The sequence below is a fragment of the Mobula hypostoma genome, chromosome 11 (assembly GCF_963921235.1).
Source record: "Mobula hypostoma chromosome 11, sMobHyp1.1, whole genome shotgun sequence".
NCBI classification, from domain to species: Eukaryota; Metazoa; Chordata; class Chondrichthyes; order Myliobatiformes; family Myliobatidae; genus Mobula; species Mobula hypostoma.
Genome location: NC_086107.1, coordinates 103,697,187 through 103,716,994, shown reverse-complemented (window position 1 = coordinate 103,716,994; position 19,808 = coordinate 103,697,187). Strand labels below are relative to the sequence as shown.

The 19,808-nt window shown below is 47.1% G+C and overlaps 1 protein-coding gene across 10 annotated transcripts in view; it reads right to left on the bottom strand.

The window, feature by feature from the left end:
* The window catches only part of LOC134354386 (transcriptional enhancer factor TEF-1-like), a 102,775-nt gene that overhangs the window by 28,295 nt on the left and 54,672 nt on the right, over positions 1-19,808 (bottom strand). For all 10 annotated transcript variants that reach the window (XM_063063370.1, XM_063063371.1, XM_063063367.1 and 7 more), the window contains exons 3-4: positions 8,108-8,172; positions 7,484-7,546 (exon numbers count right to left, since the gene is read on the bottom strand). In XM_063063370.1, coding sequence (XP_062919440.1) covers positions 7,484-7,546; positions 8,108-8,172 — 128 coding nt within the window. The remainder of the gene's footprint in view (positions 1-7,483; positions 7,547-8,107; positions 8,173-19,808) is intronic.

The following is a 19,808-nucleotide window of genomic DNA, read 5'->3' as shown; positions in this document are numbered from 1 at the left end:
CAGTGGATGCTCCCTCAGTACCACCCTCCTACAGTGGGTGCTCCCTCAGTACCACCCTCCTACAGTGGGTGCTCCCTCAGTACTGCCCCTCCTACAGAGGGCACTCCCTCAGTACTGCCCCTCCTACAGTGGGTGCTCCCTCAGTACTGCCCCTCCTACAGTGGGTGCTCCCTCAGTACTGACTCTCCTACAGTGAGTGCTCCCTCAGTACTGCCCCTCCTACAGAGGGCACTCCCTCAGTACTGCCCCTCCTACAGTGGGTGCTCCCTCAGTACTGCCCCTCCTACAGTGAGTGCTCCCTCAGTACCGCCCCTCCTACAGTGGGTGCTCCCTCAGTACCACCCTCCTACAGTGGGTGCTCCCTCAGTACTGCCCCTCCTACAGTGGGCGCTCCCTCACTACTGCCCCTCCTATAGTGGGTGCTTCCTCAGTACTGCCCCTCCTACAGTGGGTGCTCCCTCAGTACTGCCCCTCCTACAGTGAGTGCTCCCTCAGTACCGCCCCTCCTACAGTGGGTGCTCCCTCAGTACCACCCTCCTACAGTGGGTGCTCCCTCAGTACTGCCCCTCCTACAGTGGGCGCTCCCTCACTACTGCCCCTCCTATAGTGGGTGCTTCCTCAGTACTGCCCCTCCTACAGTGGGTGCTCCCTCAGTACTGCCCCTCCTACAGTGGGTGCTCCTTCAGTACTACCTTCCTACAGTGGGTGCTCCCTCAGTACTGCCCCTCCTACAGTGGGCGCTCCCTCACTACTGCCCCTCCTATAGTGGGCGTTCCCTCAGTACCACCCTCCTACAGTGGGCACTCCCTCAGTACTGCCCCTCCTACAGTGGGTGCTCCCTCAGTACTGCCCCTCCTATAGTGGGTGCTTCCTCAGTACTGCCCCTCCTACAGTGGGTGCTCCCTCAGTACTGCCCCTCCTACAGTGAGTGCTCCCTCAGTACCGCCCCTCCTACAGTGGGTGCTCCCTCAGTACCACCCTCCTACAGTGGGTGCTCCCTCAGTACTGCCCCTCCTACAGTGGGTGCTCCCTCAGTACCACCCTCCTACAGTGGGCGCTCCCTCACTACTGCCCCTCCTATAGTGGGTGCTTCCTCAGTACTGCCCCTCCTACAGTGGGTGCTCCCTCAGTACTGCCCCTCCTACAGTGGGTGCTCCCTCAGTACTACCTTCCTACAGTGAGTGTTCCCTCAGTACTGCCCCTCCTACAGTGAGTGCTCCCTCAGTACTGCCCCTCCTACAGTGGGTGCTCCCTCAGTACCACCCTCCTACAGTGGGTGCTCCCTCAGTACTGCCCCTCCTACAGTGGGTGCTCCCTCAGTACTGCCTCTCCTACAGTGAGTGCTCCCTCAGTACTGCCCCTCCTACAGAGGGCACTCCCTCAGTACTGCCCCTCCTACAGTGGGTGCTCCCTCAGTACTGCCCCTCCTACAGTGAGTGCTCCCTCAGTACCGCCCCTCCTACAGTGGGTGCTCCCTCAGTACCACCCTCCTACAGTGGGTGCTCCCTCAGTACTGCCCCTCCTACAGTGGGTGCTCCCTCACTACTGCCCCTCCTATAGTGGGTGCTTCCTCAGTACTGCCCCTCCTACAGAGGGTGCTCCCTCAGTACTGCCCCTCCTACAGTGGGTGCTCCCTCAGTACTACCTTCCTACAGTGGGTGCTCCCTCAGTACTGCCCCTCCTACAGTGGGCGCTCCCTCACTACTGCCCCTCCTATAGTGGGCGTTCCCTCAGTACCACCCTCCTACAATGGGCACTCCCTCAGTACTGCCCCTCCTACAGTGGGTGCTCCCTCAGTACTGCCCCTCCTATAGTGGGTGCTTCCTCACTACTGCCCCTCCTACAGTGGGTGCTCCCTCAGTACTGCCCCTCCTACAGTGAGTGCTCCCTCAGTACCGCCCCTCCTACAGTGGGTGCTCCCTCAGTACCACCTTCCTACAGTGGGTGCTCCCTCAGTACTGCCCCTCCTACAGTGGGTGCTCCCTCAGTACCACCCCCCTACAGTGGGCGCTCCCTCACTACTGCCCCTCCTATAGTGGGTGCTTCCTCAGTACTGCCCCTCCTACAGTGGGTGCTCCCTCAGTACTGCCCCTCCTACAGTGGGTGCTCCCTCAGTACTACCTTCCTACAGTGAGTGTTCCCTCAGTACTGCCCCTCCTACAGTGAGTGCTCCCTCAGTACTGCCCCTCCTACAGTGGGCGCTCCCTCAGTACTGCCCCTCCTACAGTGGGCGCTCCCTCAGTACTGCCCCTCCTACAGTGGGCGCTCCCTCAGTACTGCCCCTCCTACAGGCGTCCATCATTAAGGGCACCCATCAGCCAGGATTGATGAACCTGAAGGCACACACTCCACAATTCAGGAATTGCCTCCCCCCCTCACCCACCCCCCACCTTCAGATTTCTGATTGGACTTTGGAATCCATAAACACTACCTCAGTACTTTTTTCCTCTTTTTAAAAAACTTCTTGAATTTAACTTTTTAAAATATATATATTTACTGCCCTTCCACAGTGGGTGCAGTATAATATATAGTTAATACTGTCATTCACAGAGTTTAATTATTAAATGTACTGTGACCACATAACCACAAATTTCATGACATGTGCCAGTGATATTAAAGTTGGTTCTGAGTTCCTCCACCATTTTGTATGTGTTGTTCTGCATTTCCAGCATCTGCAGAACCTCTTGCATTAACAGCGGGAAGAATTTGTTCCCCATTATAGCTGCTGCTCATTTACAGGGCTGGTATCTGAAGTTAACTGATCTCACCCCTATTCGAGAAGGACCAAACTGTTCAGCTCAGCCAGGGATTCTAACTGCAGAAGGAATATTTCCCCTCAAACCTACTGTATTCTTAACAGAGCACTCAGTGTGGTTCGGAGCAGAACGTCAGAATTTGAACATTAATTAAAGTGGGCAGCAGGACGTGGGCATTGCAGGCAATTGTCCAGCGTTCATTGTAAATGCCAGGCTGCCTTGAGTAGGCGATGGTGGGAGACTTTCACTGCTGCAGAGTCCTTTGTGTGATGCTATTCACACCATTCTGCTGGACGGGGAGTTCCAACAAATAGTGACAAGAGGAACAGCGACGCACTCTGAGTGGCCACTTTATTAGATCCCTCCTCTACGCAGTAAACTGGCCACTGAGGGTATCTTCATGGTCTTCTGCTGCTGTAGCCCGTCCACTTCAGGGTTCAACATGTTGCGCGTTCAGAGATGCTCTTCTGCACACCACTGTTGTATCACGAGGTTATTTGAGTTCCTGTCACCTTCAACAAGTCTGGCCATTCTCCTCGGACCTCTCTCATTATCAAGGTGTTTTTGCCCATGGGACTGCTGCTCACTGGACGTTCTTCTGTTTCATGCACCATTCTCTGTAAACTCTAGAGACCATTGTGCGTGGTAACGTTGCAGCTATATAAGACCCCGCTTGGAGTGCTGTGTTCACGTCTGGTCACCTCACTACAGGAAGGATATGGATGCTGCAGAGAGAGTGCAGAGGAGATTTACAAGGGTGTTGCCTGGATTGGCGAGCATAACTTATGAGAATAGGTTGAGTGAGCTTGGCCTTTTCTCCTTGGCGACTGAAGGTGAGAGGTGACTTGATGGAGGTGTATAAGATGATGAGAAGCATTGATTTTGTGGATAGCCGGAGGCTTTTTACCATGGCTAACACGAGGGGGCATAGTTCTAAGGTGCTTGGCAATAGGTACTGAGGGGATGTCAGGGGTAAGTTTTTCACACAGAGAATCTTGGGTGCATGGAATGCAGTGCTGGTGGTGGCAATGGAAGCAGATGCAATATGGTCTTTTAAGAGCCTCTTAGGTACACGAAGCTTAGAAAAATAGAGGACTATGTCCTAGGGAAATTCTAGGCAGTTTCTAGAGTAGGTTACATGGTCAGCACAACATTGTGGGCCGAAAGGCCTGTAATCTGCTGTAGATTTCTATGTTCTATTTTCTAAAATCCCAGGAGATTGGCAGTTTCTGAGATACACAAACCATTCAGTTGGCACTAACAATCATTCCACGGTCAAAGTCACTTAGACAATATTTCTTCTCCTTTCTGATGTTTGGTCTGAACAACAACTGAACCCCGTGACCATGTCAGCATGCTTTTATGCATTGAGTTGCCATCGCACGATTGGCTGATTTGATAGTTACCCTGAAGAGCATGTGTATGAATGGGCCTAATAAAGTGGTCACTGAGGGCATTTCCAACTAGGACGGTAGACTCAGAGGGTGATGGACCTATAATTCTGGTGTCCATGCCCTTCGTGGTGGTAGAGATCACAGGTCCAGATGCAAGGGCGATGCATGTGACAATTTTACATACTGCAGCTAGGTGGCGCTGGTGTGGTGTGGAAATTAGTATAATGGATAGGGCAGAGAATCAAGTCATGGATGGTGTTTAAACTCAGAGTTAAATTCACCCAAGCAATGAAAAATATCCAATACTGTCCTAATGTATGCCTTGTTGGTAGGATAAAGAGATGGCTCATTTGTCACGGAAAGTACAAACAGCTCTTGTAACCCTATTGTTCGTGTTTCTGACGAAGCTGACCCCTCAGCTTGTGGATAGTGGGGAACAAAAATAGTAACGTGGTTGAACATCAACAGAACGTTACAAAGAAGGCACAACAGCGGCTCTATTAGAAACGTGCAGATTCAGCATGTCATCCTAGACTTTGAGCAACTTCTATGGAGGCACAGTGACTGCATTCCGACAAGTTGCATCACGTCCTGGTACGGAAAGACCACTGCCCAAGAACAGAAAAGCTCGCAAAAAGTGGTGGATACAGCCCAGTGCCAAGCTCGCTCCACCATTAAGTAGATTTACGAGGAGCACCGACTTAGGAAAGCAGCGTCAAAGACCTTAGACGAGCAGGTCACGCTCACTTCTCGCTGGTGCCATTGGGACAGAGGTACAGGAGCCTTAAGTCCCACATCACCAAGTTCAAGAACAGTTATTACCCTTCAACCATCAAGCTCCTGAACCAGAGTGGATAACTTCACTCACCTCAACAGTGAACTGACTCCACCACCTATGGGCTCACTTTCAAGGACTCCACAACTCACGTTCTCAGTATCATTTATCTATCTATATATTTACTTGGACAGATTATCTTCTTTTGCACACTGGTTGTTTGCCAGTCTTAGTTTGTGTTAAGTTTTTCACTGATTCTGTTGAAATTTCTGCAAGAAAACGTATCTCAGGGTAATATATGGTGACATATATGTTCTTTGAAAACAATTTTACTTTGCTTTTGAACTTTTTAGGTGGTTAGGGATAATAACTACCTGACTCTTGTGTGAGGGTGGGGGAAGAGAGTAACCTGCCACTCACCAGCTAACTGTTCTGATGTTGGGAACAGTGTGCGCACGGTTCCAATTGTCAGCGGACATTTCCACTGCTGAAACGACAGGAGGGAGATCACCACTGAAGCAGTTGTAGGTGGCTGCTCCAAAGACTTTGCCCTTCCGAGCCAACGACTCCTCTGGTTGGGAGTTCAGCCTTCTGAGAGTGGAGCTCAAGTGAGAACAACGTCTTGGTGTAGCCGTTGAGCTAAACAACAGGATCCTAGATGCTGCCCTTGGTCAATAGTACTATGCCAGGGACAATTACAACAGACTGGTCTCTGCACTGGAGCCAGTTGCGACATGGTCGTGTACACCTTGGGGCAGTTACAATGCATCCTTGGGTTCAAGCTTAAAGTGAATTTTATTATCATGCCACCACCTACAACCCCAAGGTTCTTTTCCCTGTGGGCAGAGTCAGCGAATCCATGGAATAGTAACTATAACAGGGTCAATGAAAGAGCAAGTAGAACAGAGAAGACAACAAAGGAAGGATGTGGAAGCATTGGAAAGGGTTCAGAGGAGATTTACCAGGATGCTGCCTGGTTTAGAGAGTATGGATTATGATCAGAGATTAAGGGAGCTAGGGTTTTACTCTTTGGAGAGAAGGAGGATGAGAGGAGACATGATAGAGGTGTACAAGAGATCAAGAGGAATAGATAGAGTGGATAGCCAGCACCTCTTTCCCAGGGCACCACTGCTCAAAACAAGAGGACATGGCTTTAAGCTAAGGGGTGGGAAGTTCAAGGGGGATATTAGAGGAAGGTTTTTCACTCAGAGAGTGGTTGGTGCGTGGAATGCACTGCCTGAGTCAGTGGTGGAGGCAGATACACTAGTGAAGTTTAAGAGACTACTAGACAAGCATATGGAGGAATTTAAGGTGGGGGGTTATATGGGAGGCAGGGTTTGAGGGTCAGCACAACATAGTGGGCCGAAGTGCCTGTACTGTGCTGTACTGTTCTATATTCTATGTAAACTGTGCAAGTGCGAATATAAGTGAACAGCAATAAATAATGGGGACATCAGATCACAAGATAAAGAGTCCTTAAAGTGAGATCGTTGCTTGTGGGGACATCTCAATGGATGGGGCAAATGAGTGTAGTTACCACCTTTTGTTTAAGAGCCTGATGGTTGAGGGATAGTAACTGTTTTCTGAACCTGGTGGTGCGAGTCCTGAGGCTCTTGTACCTTCTACCAGATGGCAGCAGCGAGAAAAGAGCATGGCCTGGATGGTGGGGATCTCGGATTATGGATGCTGCTCACTATTTTGGATGCTTTGCACCCTGTCCCCAAAGGAACACTGACTTGTTCAGGGGTATTCATATATGGTTTGAATGATAATTAAATTTGATTTGATTTGATTTCCTACCGCAGTGTTTCATGTAGATGTGCTCACTGGTTGGGAGGGCGTTATACGTGATGTATGGATTGAGTCCACCGCCTTTTGTAGGATTTTCCACTCAAAAGGCGTTGGTGTTCCCATAATGCAGCCAGTCGGCGCAATTCCCTCTGCACATCTATAGAAGTTTGCCAAAGTTTGTGATGTCGTGCCGAATCTCTGCAGGCCCCTAAGGAACAGCATTTACTGTGAGTCTTTGAATACCCCCGCTCCCCCCGCAAAGGGAGAGTGAAGTTTTGTGTTCACCAGGGCAAGGCAGTGAGACTGAGCGACAACCAAGAAAAAAGAGGCAGCGACACTGAGGTTGTACAGTCCAGCTGCCTACCACCAGGGGCAGCTACGGTGAAGTTATGTGCCTGTTATTTAGTGATAAGAAATGGTATGGACACTTAAATTCTTTCAAAACTGTTGTGTGTTTGATATGTCAATAACATTTGACTAATCTTGTGTATATATTGTTCGATTAAGCTTTCCTGTTGCTTTAAACAATTCATTACCGGTTATATGGACGCATACGTTGATGGTATACATCATCACGCTCGTGATACGTGCGCGCCTCACTTAAAGTAAACTAGAAGTTGCCCCAGCATTTTGGGACTTGCATTTGAATTAGTTTAATGTTTTGAAGTTACAAAACATAATAAAAAAGGATTCAATGTATTCTGTTCATCAAGCTGCCCGCGAGGAGGGTTAGAAGTCACAAGCTGTGAGAGCAGGTGAGCCCTTACCTTCAGTTTGCTGTGTATCTCACGGGACTTCCGTCGAGCAAGTACCTGAATGTGACTCGATACCTGTCGGAGAAGGGAGATGGCAACTCTGGAGTTAGGGGCAGGGTTTTCACTGTCCGTCCACCGTGACCGGGAGAGATCGCCAGCCCGAAGCTGCCCGTCTAGGGACCACTCACCCACAGCCAAACGCCACAGTCACCGAGAATATAGTCCGTATGTATAGGCATCAGACACACAGCTTGCATATACTTGTGTGTGTATATAGAACAGTACAGGCTCTTTAGCCCATGATTGTCGACCTTTCAACTTACTCCAAAGTCAATCTAACTCTTCCCTCCCACATAGCGCACCACTTTCCTGTCATTCATGGCCCTATCTAATAGTCTTTTAAGTATATCCACCTCTACCACCGCGTTCCACGCGCCCTTCACTCTCCGGGTAAATAACTTACCTCTAACATCCCCCCCTATACTTCCCTCCAATCGCCTTAAAATTATGTTGTCTCCTATTAGCCATTGTTGCTCTGGGAAAGAGTGGCTGTCTGATGCGCCTTGTACATATAAACACACACACACACACACACACACACTCACACACAACACTTTCAGAAAGTTCTGGACAAACCTGCTTCCGAGTCCGTGTTTTCCCCGTGCGCAGCTTGATGTATCTGGCAATTAACTCATTCCGCCCTGAGGGGAAAGAAACGAGAGCTAGTAACCGGTCACTGAAGCAGTGTCAAGTTAACCGTATTAACTGCGCCCGCAAATATGAAGCGTCTGCAGTGGATCTACAAGAAAGCAGATGGTCTCTAATTTATTAAAGCATAGACTGCACAAGAACTGTTTACATGGTGCAGTTTTATTTGGGTACTACACTGTAACAGGCCCAGTGAGGCCACACCACCCCAGAACACCCATGAGACCAATGAACCTACTAATCTGTACATCTTTGGGATGTGGGAGGAAACCGGAGCACCCAGAGGGAACCCATGCGGTCATGGGGAGAACGTTCAAACTCCTTACAGACAGCAGCGGGAATTGAACGTGGGTCACAAGTGCCGTAACTGAGTTAAGCTAGCCGCTATGCTACCTATGCTACTATGTTGGTGTGTGGCCAAGTGGTTAAGGCGTTGGTCTAGTGATCTGAAGGTCACTAGTTCGAGCCTCAGCTGAGGCAGTGTGTTGTGTCCTTGAGCAAGGCACTTAACCACACATTGCTCTGCGACGACACCGGTGCCAAGCTGTATGGGTCCTAGTACTCTTCCCTCAGACAACATTGGTGGCATGGAGAGGGAGACTTGCAGCATGGGCAACTGCTGGTCTTCCATACAACCTTGCCCAGGCCTGCGCCCTGGAGAGTGAAGACTTTCCAGGCGCAGATCCATGGTCTCGCAAGATTAACGGATGCCTTAACATTAATTGAATTGTCAGGATTAAGTTGGAGGTTGCTGGGTGGTGAGGCTTGAAGGGTCTGAAGGGCCTATTCCACACTGTATCTCAACAAATAAATAGGATTGAAAATACACGTGGACTAAGATGTTAACTGTCCTGTGCTATCACCAGTGGGATCATCAGTTGATCTGCCACCTGTCTTCAGGAGTTTCGGTCCGCTTATGATCAAGACTCCCTCGAGGTGGTGGGCCAGCAGTGCTAAAGCACCACCTCCCACTGGTGAGCTTAAAAATTTGGCATCTGCCTCTATCAGAGTTGTTGGTCACTTCCATCCAACAGATAGTCTGCTCTTCAGGTGTCTATGCAACTACTGAAGGGTTTGCAAGATATGTGTACACTGTTTGACTATCTGTCCCTCTGGACATACTTGGTCCACACCCATGCTGATCCTGTCTCTGCTGCCTCAGCTACAGCCCTGCTGGTTGACTTGATCTCTCTTCTAGTGAAGCCAAGGTCACGCAGCCACTTCTGGAAAGTGAACGCAATAAACCCACAGCAGCCTACTTCGAATGGATAGCATAAGACCTTCCACCCTCTTTAAATATGGTTAAATCCTACCACACGTTCCTCCTCCTCTGAAGTAGGAGTTCGGGGAAGAAGATCACCACCTCTTTCACAAAGGTAATTAACGGTGGGGCCTGCGAGCAATGACCACAATCGAGGGTACGCACGTACAGATCTGCCTCGTGGGATCGTGGGCAAGGTTTGGGTCTGGTCTGCCTTGTTGAGCAGCAAACCAGCCCATTGACTCGTTGAGCTCCCAATCCCCACACCACACACCAAACTCTGCCTTTGCAAGTCTAGATTGTCCCTCAGCCCGAGGCTCCTGATATTCTTATTGTCCATGGGCCTGTTCACACATGGTGAAGGAGACCAATATCCTGGCAGGAAAGTTTAATAGAGCTGTTAGGGAGGGTTTAAACTAATTTGGCAGGGGGATGGGAACCGGAATGATAGAGCGGAGGAAGGGGAAAACAGAAATAAATCTAAGATAGTGAGCAGTAAAGATGTCAGGAAAGACAGGCAGGTGATGGGGCAAATTTGTAGCCATTGGGATGAGTTGCAGTGCAATGAAGTTGCAGTGAAATCAAAGCAAAAAATATCAAATACTGGTCTTAAGGTGTTGTACTTAAATGCACGCAGCATAAGGAATAAGGTGGATGATCTTGTCGTACAGCTACAGATTGGCAGGTATGATATTGTGGCCATCACTGAGACCTGGCTAAAGGATGCATGTCTCTGGGAGCTGAACGTCCAAGGATGCACGGTGTATTGGAAGGATAGGAAGGTAGGCAGAGGGGGAGGCGTGGCTTTATTGGTAAAAAATGAAATTAATTCATTAGAAAGAGGTGATATAGGATTGGAAGGTGCAGAATCTTTATGGGTTGAGCTAAGGAATAGCAGTGGTAAAAGGACCCTGATGGCAGTTATTTATAGGCCTCCAAACAGCTGCAGGGATGTGGACTACAAATTACAACTGGAAATAGAAAAGGCTTGTCAGAAGGGCAGTGTTATGATAATTGTGGGGGATTTTAACATGCGAGTAGATTGGGAAAATCAGGTCGGCACTGGATCTCAAGAGAGAGAATTTGTAGAATGTCTGCGAGATGGTTTTTTAGAACAGCTTGTTGTTGAGCCCACTAGGGGATCAGCTGTACTGGATTGGGTATTGTGTAATGAACCGGAGGTGATTGGAGAGATTGAGGTGAAGGAACCCTTAGGAGTCAGTGATCATAACATGATTGAGTTCACTGTGAAATTAGAAAAAGAGAAGCCGAAATCTGATGTGTCGGTATTTCAGTGGAGTAAAGGAAATTACAGTGGCATGAGAGAGGAACTGGCCAAAGTTGACTGGAAAGAGACCCTGGCGGGAAAGACGGCAGAGCAGCAGTGGCTGGAGTTTATGCGAGAAATGAGGAATGTGCAAGACAGGTATATTCCAAAAAAGAAGAAATTTTCGAGTGGAAAAAGGATGCAATCGTGGCTAACAAAAGAAGTCAAAGCCAAAGTTAAAGCAAAGGAGAGGGCATACAAGGAAGCAAAAATTAGTGGGAAGAGAGAGGATTGGGAAGTTTTTAAAACCTTACAAAAGGAAACCAAGAAGGTCATTAAGAGAGAAAAGATTAACTATGAAAGGAAGCTAGCAAATAATATCGAAGAGGATACCAAAAGCTTTTTCAAGTATATAAAGAGTAAAAGACAGGTGAGAGTAGATACAGGACCGATAGAAAATGATGCTGGAGAAATTGTAATGGGAGATGAGGAGACGGCAGAGGAACTGAACGAGTATTTTGCATCAGTCTTCACTGAGGAAGACAGCAGTATACCGGACACTCAAGGGTGGCAGGGAAGAGAAGCGTGCGCAGTCACAGTTACGACAGAGAAAGTACTCAGGAAGCTGAATAGGCTAAAGGTAGATAAATCTCCTGGACCAGATGGAATGTACCCTCATGTTCTGAAGGAAGTAGCTGTGGAGATTGCGGAGGCATTAGCAATGATCTTTCAAAAGTCGATAGATTCTGGCATGGTTCCGGAGGACTGGAAGATTGCAAATGTCACTCCGCTATTTAAGAAGGGGGCAAGGAAGCAAAAAGGAAATTATAGACCTGTTAGCTTGACATCCGTGGTTGGGAAGTTGTTGGAGTCGATTGTCAAGGATGAGGTTACAGAGTACCTGGAGGCATATGACAAGATAGGCAGAACTCAGCATGGATTCCTTAAAGGAAAATCCTGCCTGACAAACCTATTACAATTTTTTGAGGAAATTACCAGTAGGCTAGACAAGGGAGTTGCAGTGGATGTTGTATATTTGGATTTTCAGAAGGCCTTTGACAAGGTGCCACACATGAGGCTACTTAACAAGATAAGAGCCCATGGAATTACAGGAAAGTTACATACGTGGATAGAGCGTTGGCTGATTGGCAGGAAACAGAGAGTGGGAATAAAGGGATCCTATTCTGGTTGGCTGCCGGTTACCAGTGGTGTTCCGCAGGGATCAGTGATGGGGCCGCTTCTTTTTACATTGTACATCAACGATTTAGATTATGGAACAAATGGCTTTGTGGCTAAGTTTGCTGACGATACGAAGATAGGTGGAGGGGCCGGTAGTGCTGAGGAAACGGAGAGTCTGCAGAGAGACTTGGATAGATTGGAAGAATGGGCAGAGAAGTGGCAAATGAAGTACAATGTTGGAAAGTGTATGGTTATGCACTTTGGCAGAAAAAATAAACCGGCAGACTATTATTTAAATGGGGAAAGAATTCAAAGTTCTGAGATGCAACGGGACTTGGGAGTCCTCATACAGGATACCCTTAAAGTTAACCAGGTTGAGTCAGTAGTGAAGAAGGCGAATGCAATGTTGGCATTCATTTCTAGAGGAATAGAGTATAGGAGCAGGGATGTGATGTTGAGGCTCTATAAGGCGTTGGTGAGACCTCACTTGGAGTACTGTGGGCAGTTTTGGTCTCCTTATTTAAGAAAGGATATGCTGACGTTGGAGAGGGTACAGAGAAGATTCACTAGAATGATTCCGGGAATGAGAGGGTTAACATATGAGGAACGTTTGTCCGCTCTTGGACTGTATTCCTTGGAGTTTAGAAGAATGAGAGGAGACCTCATAGAAACATTTCGAATGTTAAAAGGCATGGACAGAGTGGATGTGGCAAAGTTGTTTCCCATGATGGGGGAGTCTAGTACAAGAGGGCATGACTTAAGGATTGAAGGGCGCCCTTTCAGAACAGAAATGCGAAGAAATTTTTTTAATCAGAGGGTGGTGAATCTATGGAATTTGTTGCCACGGGCAGCAGTGGAGGCCAAGTCATTGGGTGTATTTAAGGCAGAGATTGATAGGTATCTGAGTAGCCAGGGTATCAAAGGTTATGGTGAGAAGGCAGGGGAGTGGGACTAAATAGGAGAAAATGGATCAGCTCATGATAAAATGGTGGAGCAGACTTGATGGGCCGAATGGCCTACTTCTGCTCCTTTGTCTTATGGTCTTATGGTCTTATGGTGGGTTATGCCTCCCAATCTCCATATTACTTGGGCCTACCAACTATTAGAAGGTCTAGGTAGAATGGAAATGGAGAGAATGTTTGCAGTAGTGGGGGAGTCTAGGACCAGAGGGCACAGCCTTAGAATAGAATCTATTTAGAACAGAGATGAGAAAGAATTTCTTTAGCCAGAAGGTGGTGAGTCTGTGGAATTCATTGCCACAGGTGGCTGTGGGCCAAGTCATTAGGTACATTGAAAACAGAGGTTGCTAAGTTCATCATAAGGGTGTCAAAGGTTATGGAAAAAAGGCAGAAGAACGGGGTTGAGGGAAATTAAATCACCATGATCAAATGGCAGAGCAGACTCAATGGGCTGAATGGCCTAATTCTGCTCCTGTGTCTTAAAATTTTGTAGCTTTAAGGCTCTTGGTGAATAATTGTCAACTATCTTTACAATTAAATTGGAGATTACGGTAACAGGAACGTGAAGTATTAGGAAAATTCGAAGTTCATTTATTATAGAAGTATGTATACATTATACTAACTTGAGATTTGTGTGCTTGCAAGCAGTCACAAAACAAAGAAACCCAAAAGATCCCATCAACAATAAGAAGATGGTCAAACACTCAATGTGCAGAGAGAGAAAAAGACAAATGGTGCAAACAATAAAAGTAAACAAGCAGCATTCAGAATGAAAGTGAGTCCACAGACATGAAGCCCAGAGCAGGCCACAGCCACAGTTCAGTGCAGAGCCGAGTAAACGTCACACAGCAGTGAGCAGAACCGTCCCGACCCTCGCCTGAGATCCCACACCCTGCCTTTTCACTCTAGCCCAGCATTTAAATCGTCTAAACATCGGGAGGGATTAAAAATACGGGGGTGGGGGGGAACCCATCTTTTAAAATGGATAAATTGCTAGGCTTGAATGTAAAATGGCCCAGGCTGAGGCTTTGACAGTAGCTTTACAATATTCATATGAGTGTTTTGGTGCCCTGCCACAATTCCCCTTTATATGCCTGTCAGTCTCCATCCTAGATCAAGCAAGTCTAGTTTATCTAACCTTCCCTGATAGTTACACTTTTCCAATTCTGCCAACATCCTTGTAAACCTCCTCTGCACCCTCTCCAGTGCAATGGTGTCTTTCCTATAATGTGCTGGCTGGAACTGAACATAAATCACAAGTTGTGCCCTGACTAGCATACAATGTGAGCACAATCTTCCTGATTTTATAAACTAGGCTTCACCTAATAACAGCGTAGCTTCCTACCCACCTTATCCTGTTACCTTTAAGGATCTAAGGACATACTCTCCAAGCTTGTTTTGCTCCTCCACTCTATTAAATGCTTTTCCATTTATTTATTGGGCATTGAAACATTTCCCATTCAATTCTGCTTACAACTCCTCGGGCAATGATCCATTATCCATGCCTGCTTACAGCAAGACCTCAACAATATTTAGGCATGAGTTGCCGAGGCGATGGAGACCTCTGTGTCCCAGTAGAGCCAAGCAGTGTCATTCTCGAACCAGAGAGAGTTTCACCATTGACTCTCGGTCCATCTGTTGCCCTCTATTTAGTACCTCAGTCGCTGCCCTGCACTGTTAAGACTTTAAATAACTTTTTTATAATTCGCTTTACATAAGATCGTAAGACATAGGAGCAGAATTAGGCCATTTGGCCCATCGAGTCTGTACTGCTACTTCACCATGGCTGATCCATTTCCTTCTCAACCTCAATCTCCTGCCGTCTCCCCGGAACATTTCACGGCCTGACTAATCAAGAATCTATCAACCGCCGCCTTAGATACACCCAATGACCTGGCCTCCACAGCCGCCTGTGACAATGAATTCCACAAATTCACCACCATCTGGCTGAAAAAAATTCCTCCACATCTGAGTTCTAAATGGACATCCCTCTATTCTGAGGTTGTTCCCTCTGGTCCTCGACTCCCCCACCACAGGAAACATCCTCTACACATCCACTCTATTTAGGCCTTTCAAAGATCGATCTGTTTTAAAGAGGTCATCCCTCGTTCTTCTAATTTCCAGCAAGTACAGGCCTAGAGCCATTAAACGCTCCAAATATGTTAACCCTTTCATTCCTGGAATCATTTTGTGAACTTCCTCTGAACCTCTTCAATGTCAGCACATCCTTACTTAGATTAGGGGCCTAAAACTGCTCATCACACTATTTCAAGTGAGGCCTCACCAGTTCTTTATAAAGCCCCAACATTACATCCTTGCTTTTATGTTCTAGTCCTCTCAAAATGAATGCCAACATTGTATTGGCTTTCCTCACCTCCGACTCAATCTGCTGGTTAACCTTCAGGGTATCCTGCATGAGGACTCCCGAGTCCACTTGCACCTCGAATTTTTGAATTTTCTCCCCGTTTAAAAAATAGTCTGTGCTTTTATTTCTTCAGCCAAAGTGCATGACCATAGACTTCCCAACACTGTAATCCATTTGCCACTTCTTTGCCCATTCTCCTAATCTGTAAATTCATGCTGATATTTATGCACATTTTATTCCATATCCATGCTTCTATCTTATTTTTATATATTCCTGTATAATTGAATATTGTCATTTTTTAATTGTGTGTTGTGCCAACACTCCACAGAAATTTCTTCGTCGATACAAATATATAGGGCAAGAAAAGTTCATCCTTCATCCTTGATAGTCAACATATTACCAGTGCTGGGCTCCCACTATAAATATACTGAGTGGCAGGAGGTCACGGCTGACCAGAAAACAACAGGACCGATCGCCTAAACACGGTGGCTGCAGGGGCAGACCACAGCCCGGATATCCTGTGGTCAATGACTGACCTCTGACTCCCCAAAGCTTTTCCACCACACACAAAGCACGTCACGATCGTAACAATCCAGTCGGCCCTGTGCGGCGTCTGCCTCCAAGGCGGACAAGGCCAGGTGATCTGTGGCCGCAGAATCCCCTTCCAAACACACACCTTCCTTAGTTGGGGGTCCGTAACCATTCCCTCGTTAGCACTGGTTCCAAATCCAGGAACTTCCTACCCAACTACATTTCATCAGATCTTTACCTGGACTCCTGTCTATCATCTTCTGATAGAATTAGGAATGAGTATTAAGCACCAGGCCTGCCATTTATACCCAGATCATACCTATAAGTTAAAGGTTTATTGGATCTGTACACAAACACATAAAATAAAATTATGGGGTTTTAGGTTAATTGCATTCAGCTTTTATTATACATTTTAAATGATCGTGAAGCAGTATTAATGTGCCCCCTGCCAAGATCCAAACTTGTCTTTTTCCGTTGCTAGGCAACCACGTCAGCCTTTGGCCTGTTTTTCTTTGCTCCATTCTTCAGGGTTCCTGCAATTTACTTCTGAATGTGAGTCTGCAGCTTGCTGCCGGGAATTGTGCCGCCGGTTCCCGTAGGGACCAGCAGGTGCAGAACTTTTCATAGTACTGGCAGCCCGCAAGACCTCTTGCTCTGGCAAGCAGCTGCTGGCTGTCGCTCCCCTCTTGTCTCTTTCAGCTCCGAGCAACATTTATACAGGCCCCCTTGTACTTCACAAAGGGCCTCTAATGGATCAGCTGAACTAGCGTAAAGACGCTTTTAAATAGTGCTCTAAGAAACAAGGCTAACTGACTCTGGAATCTCCTTCTGTGCCCTCGCTATTTGTGCATGCAGCCACTCAGACACGTTATCATTACAAAGGTGCCACATGGTTGTGCGTCTGTGTTTAGCTTCTCGTACGGTCCAATGCTTCTTCGCTGTGAAGATTTTTTTTTTAAATCCCACACACAAGTAAAGTTCAAAACTGTAACACTTCAAACCAGAAGTTTATAATTAATGGTTTATAGTTTTTAAAAATTATTCTACCTGTTGTTTGTTTTACCAAGTCGTTGCTGTTTGGAAGGTTTTCTTTCCCATTGCCACCAATATCCATACTGATCTAAGATATTCTCCACACTCATCCAGACGTTTGTCCCTCTCCTGTACCTTATCAAGAGGCTCACCAAGAGGCCCACCAAGCAGCCCACCAAGAGGCCCTTTCCAAGCAACAACTCCCCTCACTCAGTCTTGAAGAGCTTTAGTCTCTGGTGGTTATCACCATCCAGTGATCTTTCTCAACAGGGGACATTGATGGATAAGGTTAATCATGAACACAAGGGATTCTGCAGATACTGGAAATCCAGAGCAACACACGCAAAATGCTGGAGGAGGCAGCAGACCAGGCAGCATCTGTGGACAAGAGGAAATCTGCAGATGCTGGAATTTCAGGCAACACACCTAAAAGTTGCTAGTGAATGCAGCAGGCCAGGCAGCATCTCTAGGAAGAGGTACAGTCGCCGTCTCGGGCCGAGACCCTTTGTCAGGACTAACGAAGTCCTGAAGAAGGGTCTCGGCCCGAAACCTTGACCGTACCTCTTCCTAGAGATGTTGCCTGGCCTGCTGCGTTCACCAGCAACTTTTAAGCATCTGTGGACACAGTCCTGTACACAACATTCTCAGTAATACATATTCATTGTCATCCCTTTATTTCAGTATTCATGCCCGACAATATCGAGGCCTCTGTCGGTCAGCGTCGAACATGGATGTTGTGTCCTAGCTGTCTAGGTTCACAAGCCTGGGCAGTACGATATGGAGAGTGAGCTGTTGCCCAAATAGCAGGCTCCCCCTCTCCACACATCTGATGAACCCAAAGGAACGGCAGAGACCGATACAGTTTGGTACCAGCGGCGTCGCAGGAGTTGCCAGACGGCGTTGAACTCAACGTAGGACTGCCTTAGGGACCCCAGCTCCGGATTTTACCCTTGGGGTTTACTCCTGAAGCATTCACTATGAGTGGGTATTGCCACAAGGGAGTAGGGGTTTGAGATCAGAGTTTTCCTCCTCCGAAGTGAGTTGCCAACCGTAGCTGACGAGCCCTGTCTGTCCAAAGCGACTTGTTTTAAGGTGTCAGAAACCCACTTCTGTCTCTTCTCCTGTCAGTGGAAACGGTTCTGCCAAGCTTAGTAGCTAAGCCACACGTGAAGGCCAGGAGCTGGACTTGGTTGTCAGAGGCTATTTAAAGTTAGAGGCTAAAGTATGGATATGGAATAAAATGTGCAAAAATACATAAAAACAAGCGTGCATTTACAATGTAATATGTTAAGCTAATTCTGCCATCATATTGCCTCCTCTTTGTAATATCCTCTGTAGCCAAGCTTGTCCGCATTGGTTGCTGTCTCACAGCAAGTAACTGGAGTCACTGGTCAACAGCGCATGCTTTATAGAGATAAGAATGTTTCATTGGCATTGAACAGTATGCACTCAGTTCCTCACACACCAGCAACTTGGATCAGTCTTACCTTAAAAGGGAATAAATGCAGTTACTCTCGGTTTATGTCAGAGGTGCAGAATATACACAGTGGCCACTTTATTAGGTACCTTGTGTACATAGTGAAGTGGCCACTGTGTACATGCCCGTGGTCTTCTGTTGCTGTAGACTGTCCCCTTCAAGGTTCAACAAGTTGTGCGTTCAGAGATACTCTTCTGCACACCAGTGTTGTAACGTGTGGTTATTTGAGTTACTTTTACCTTCCTGCCAGCTTGAGTCAGTCTGGCCATTCTCCCCTGACCTCTCTCATTAACAAAACCTTAAAAACATTGTATCATTTCTTAATGCATGTATGCATTTCTAAGTGACAATAAAAGAGGACTGAGTGTTCTCATAATCTAAGATGTTTTCACCCACAGAACTGCCACTCACTGGACATTTTTTTTTGTTTTCCCACACTATTCTCTGTAAACTCTAGAGACTGTTATGAGTAAAAATCCCAGAAGATCACCATCTTCTGCCTGTCCTGCACATTCAGGCGCCTCTCATCCCCACCCAACTGATAACAGTCACCTGCCACTCATTCCTAACACATCAACGGCAGCCTGTTTAAACGCAGCTCTTGTCCACCCATCGAACCAGCCAGCCCCACCCAGTCGCTCTTAACCTTCGCTCTCCCTGTCCAAAGTTTACCTCGTTGCCTGCTGCTGTGTTCAGTTTCTCTTCTCTCTTGTTTCATGGCCCCTTGCGGCTCATCATTTTGTGGTCTACTGTCAAAGTTGTCGTTCATCGCTGAGTCATCTCCGCTGCTCTGCTTTTGAGTCAAGCCCCTCTACATTTCCTGACAATCTCTGAGATACTCAAACCACCTCATCTGGCGCCAGCACAGTCAAAGTCACTTAGATCACATTTCTTCCCCATTCTGATGTTTGGTCTGAACAACAACTGAACCTTTTGACCATGCCTGCGTGCTTTTATGCGTTGAGTTGCTGCTGCGTGCTTGAATGATAGATATTTGCATTAAAGAGGAGATGTACAAGTCTACCTAATAAAGTGGCTATGGAGCGAATAACCAGAGGTCATAGTCATTCCCGAGGTTTTTTCCTTCCATCTGACTCCTTTGTAATATGATAGATTTTACAAAAAAAAAACAAGCAAAGGAAGACAGACTCTGCAAATAGAAAATAATACTGAGAACATTATTTGTAAAGAGTCTTTGAAAGTGACTGTACATTGTAGAATGAGTTCAGAGTAGTGGTGATTGGGGCCTGATGTTTGAGGGGGTAATAGCTTCTATAGCAGGGTTCGGTACCTCCTTCCTGACAGATGCAGTGAGAAGAGAGCACGGCCTGGATGGTGGATACTGCTTTCCTGAGATTCATTTTCTTGTGGGCATTCACAGTAAATTTGAAGACACACAATAGAATCAATGAAAAACTGCACACAAAGACAGCCAACCAATGTGCGCAAGCCAATAAAATTGTGCGAATACAACAAGAAACAAAAACTAAATAAACAGGGAGGAGGGGGGAACGTCGACTCAGACCATGAGGGGCCTGCGTCGGGCATTTTCATGCCT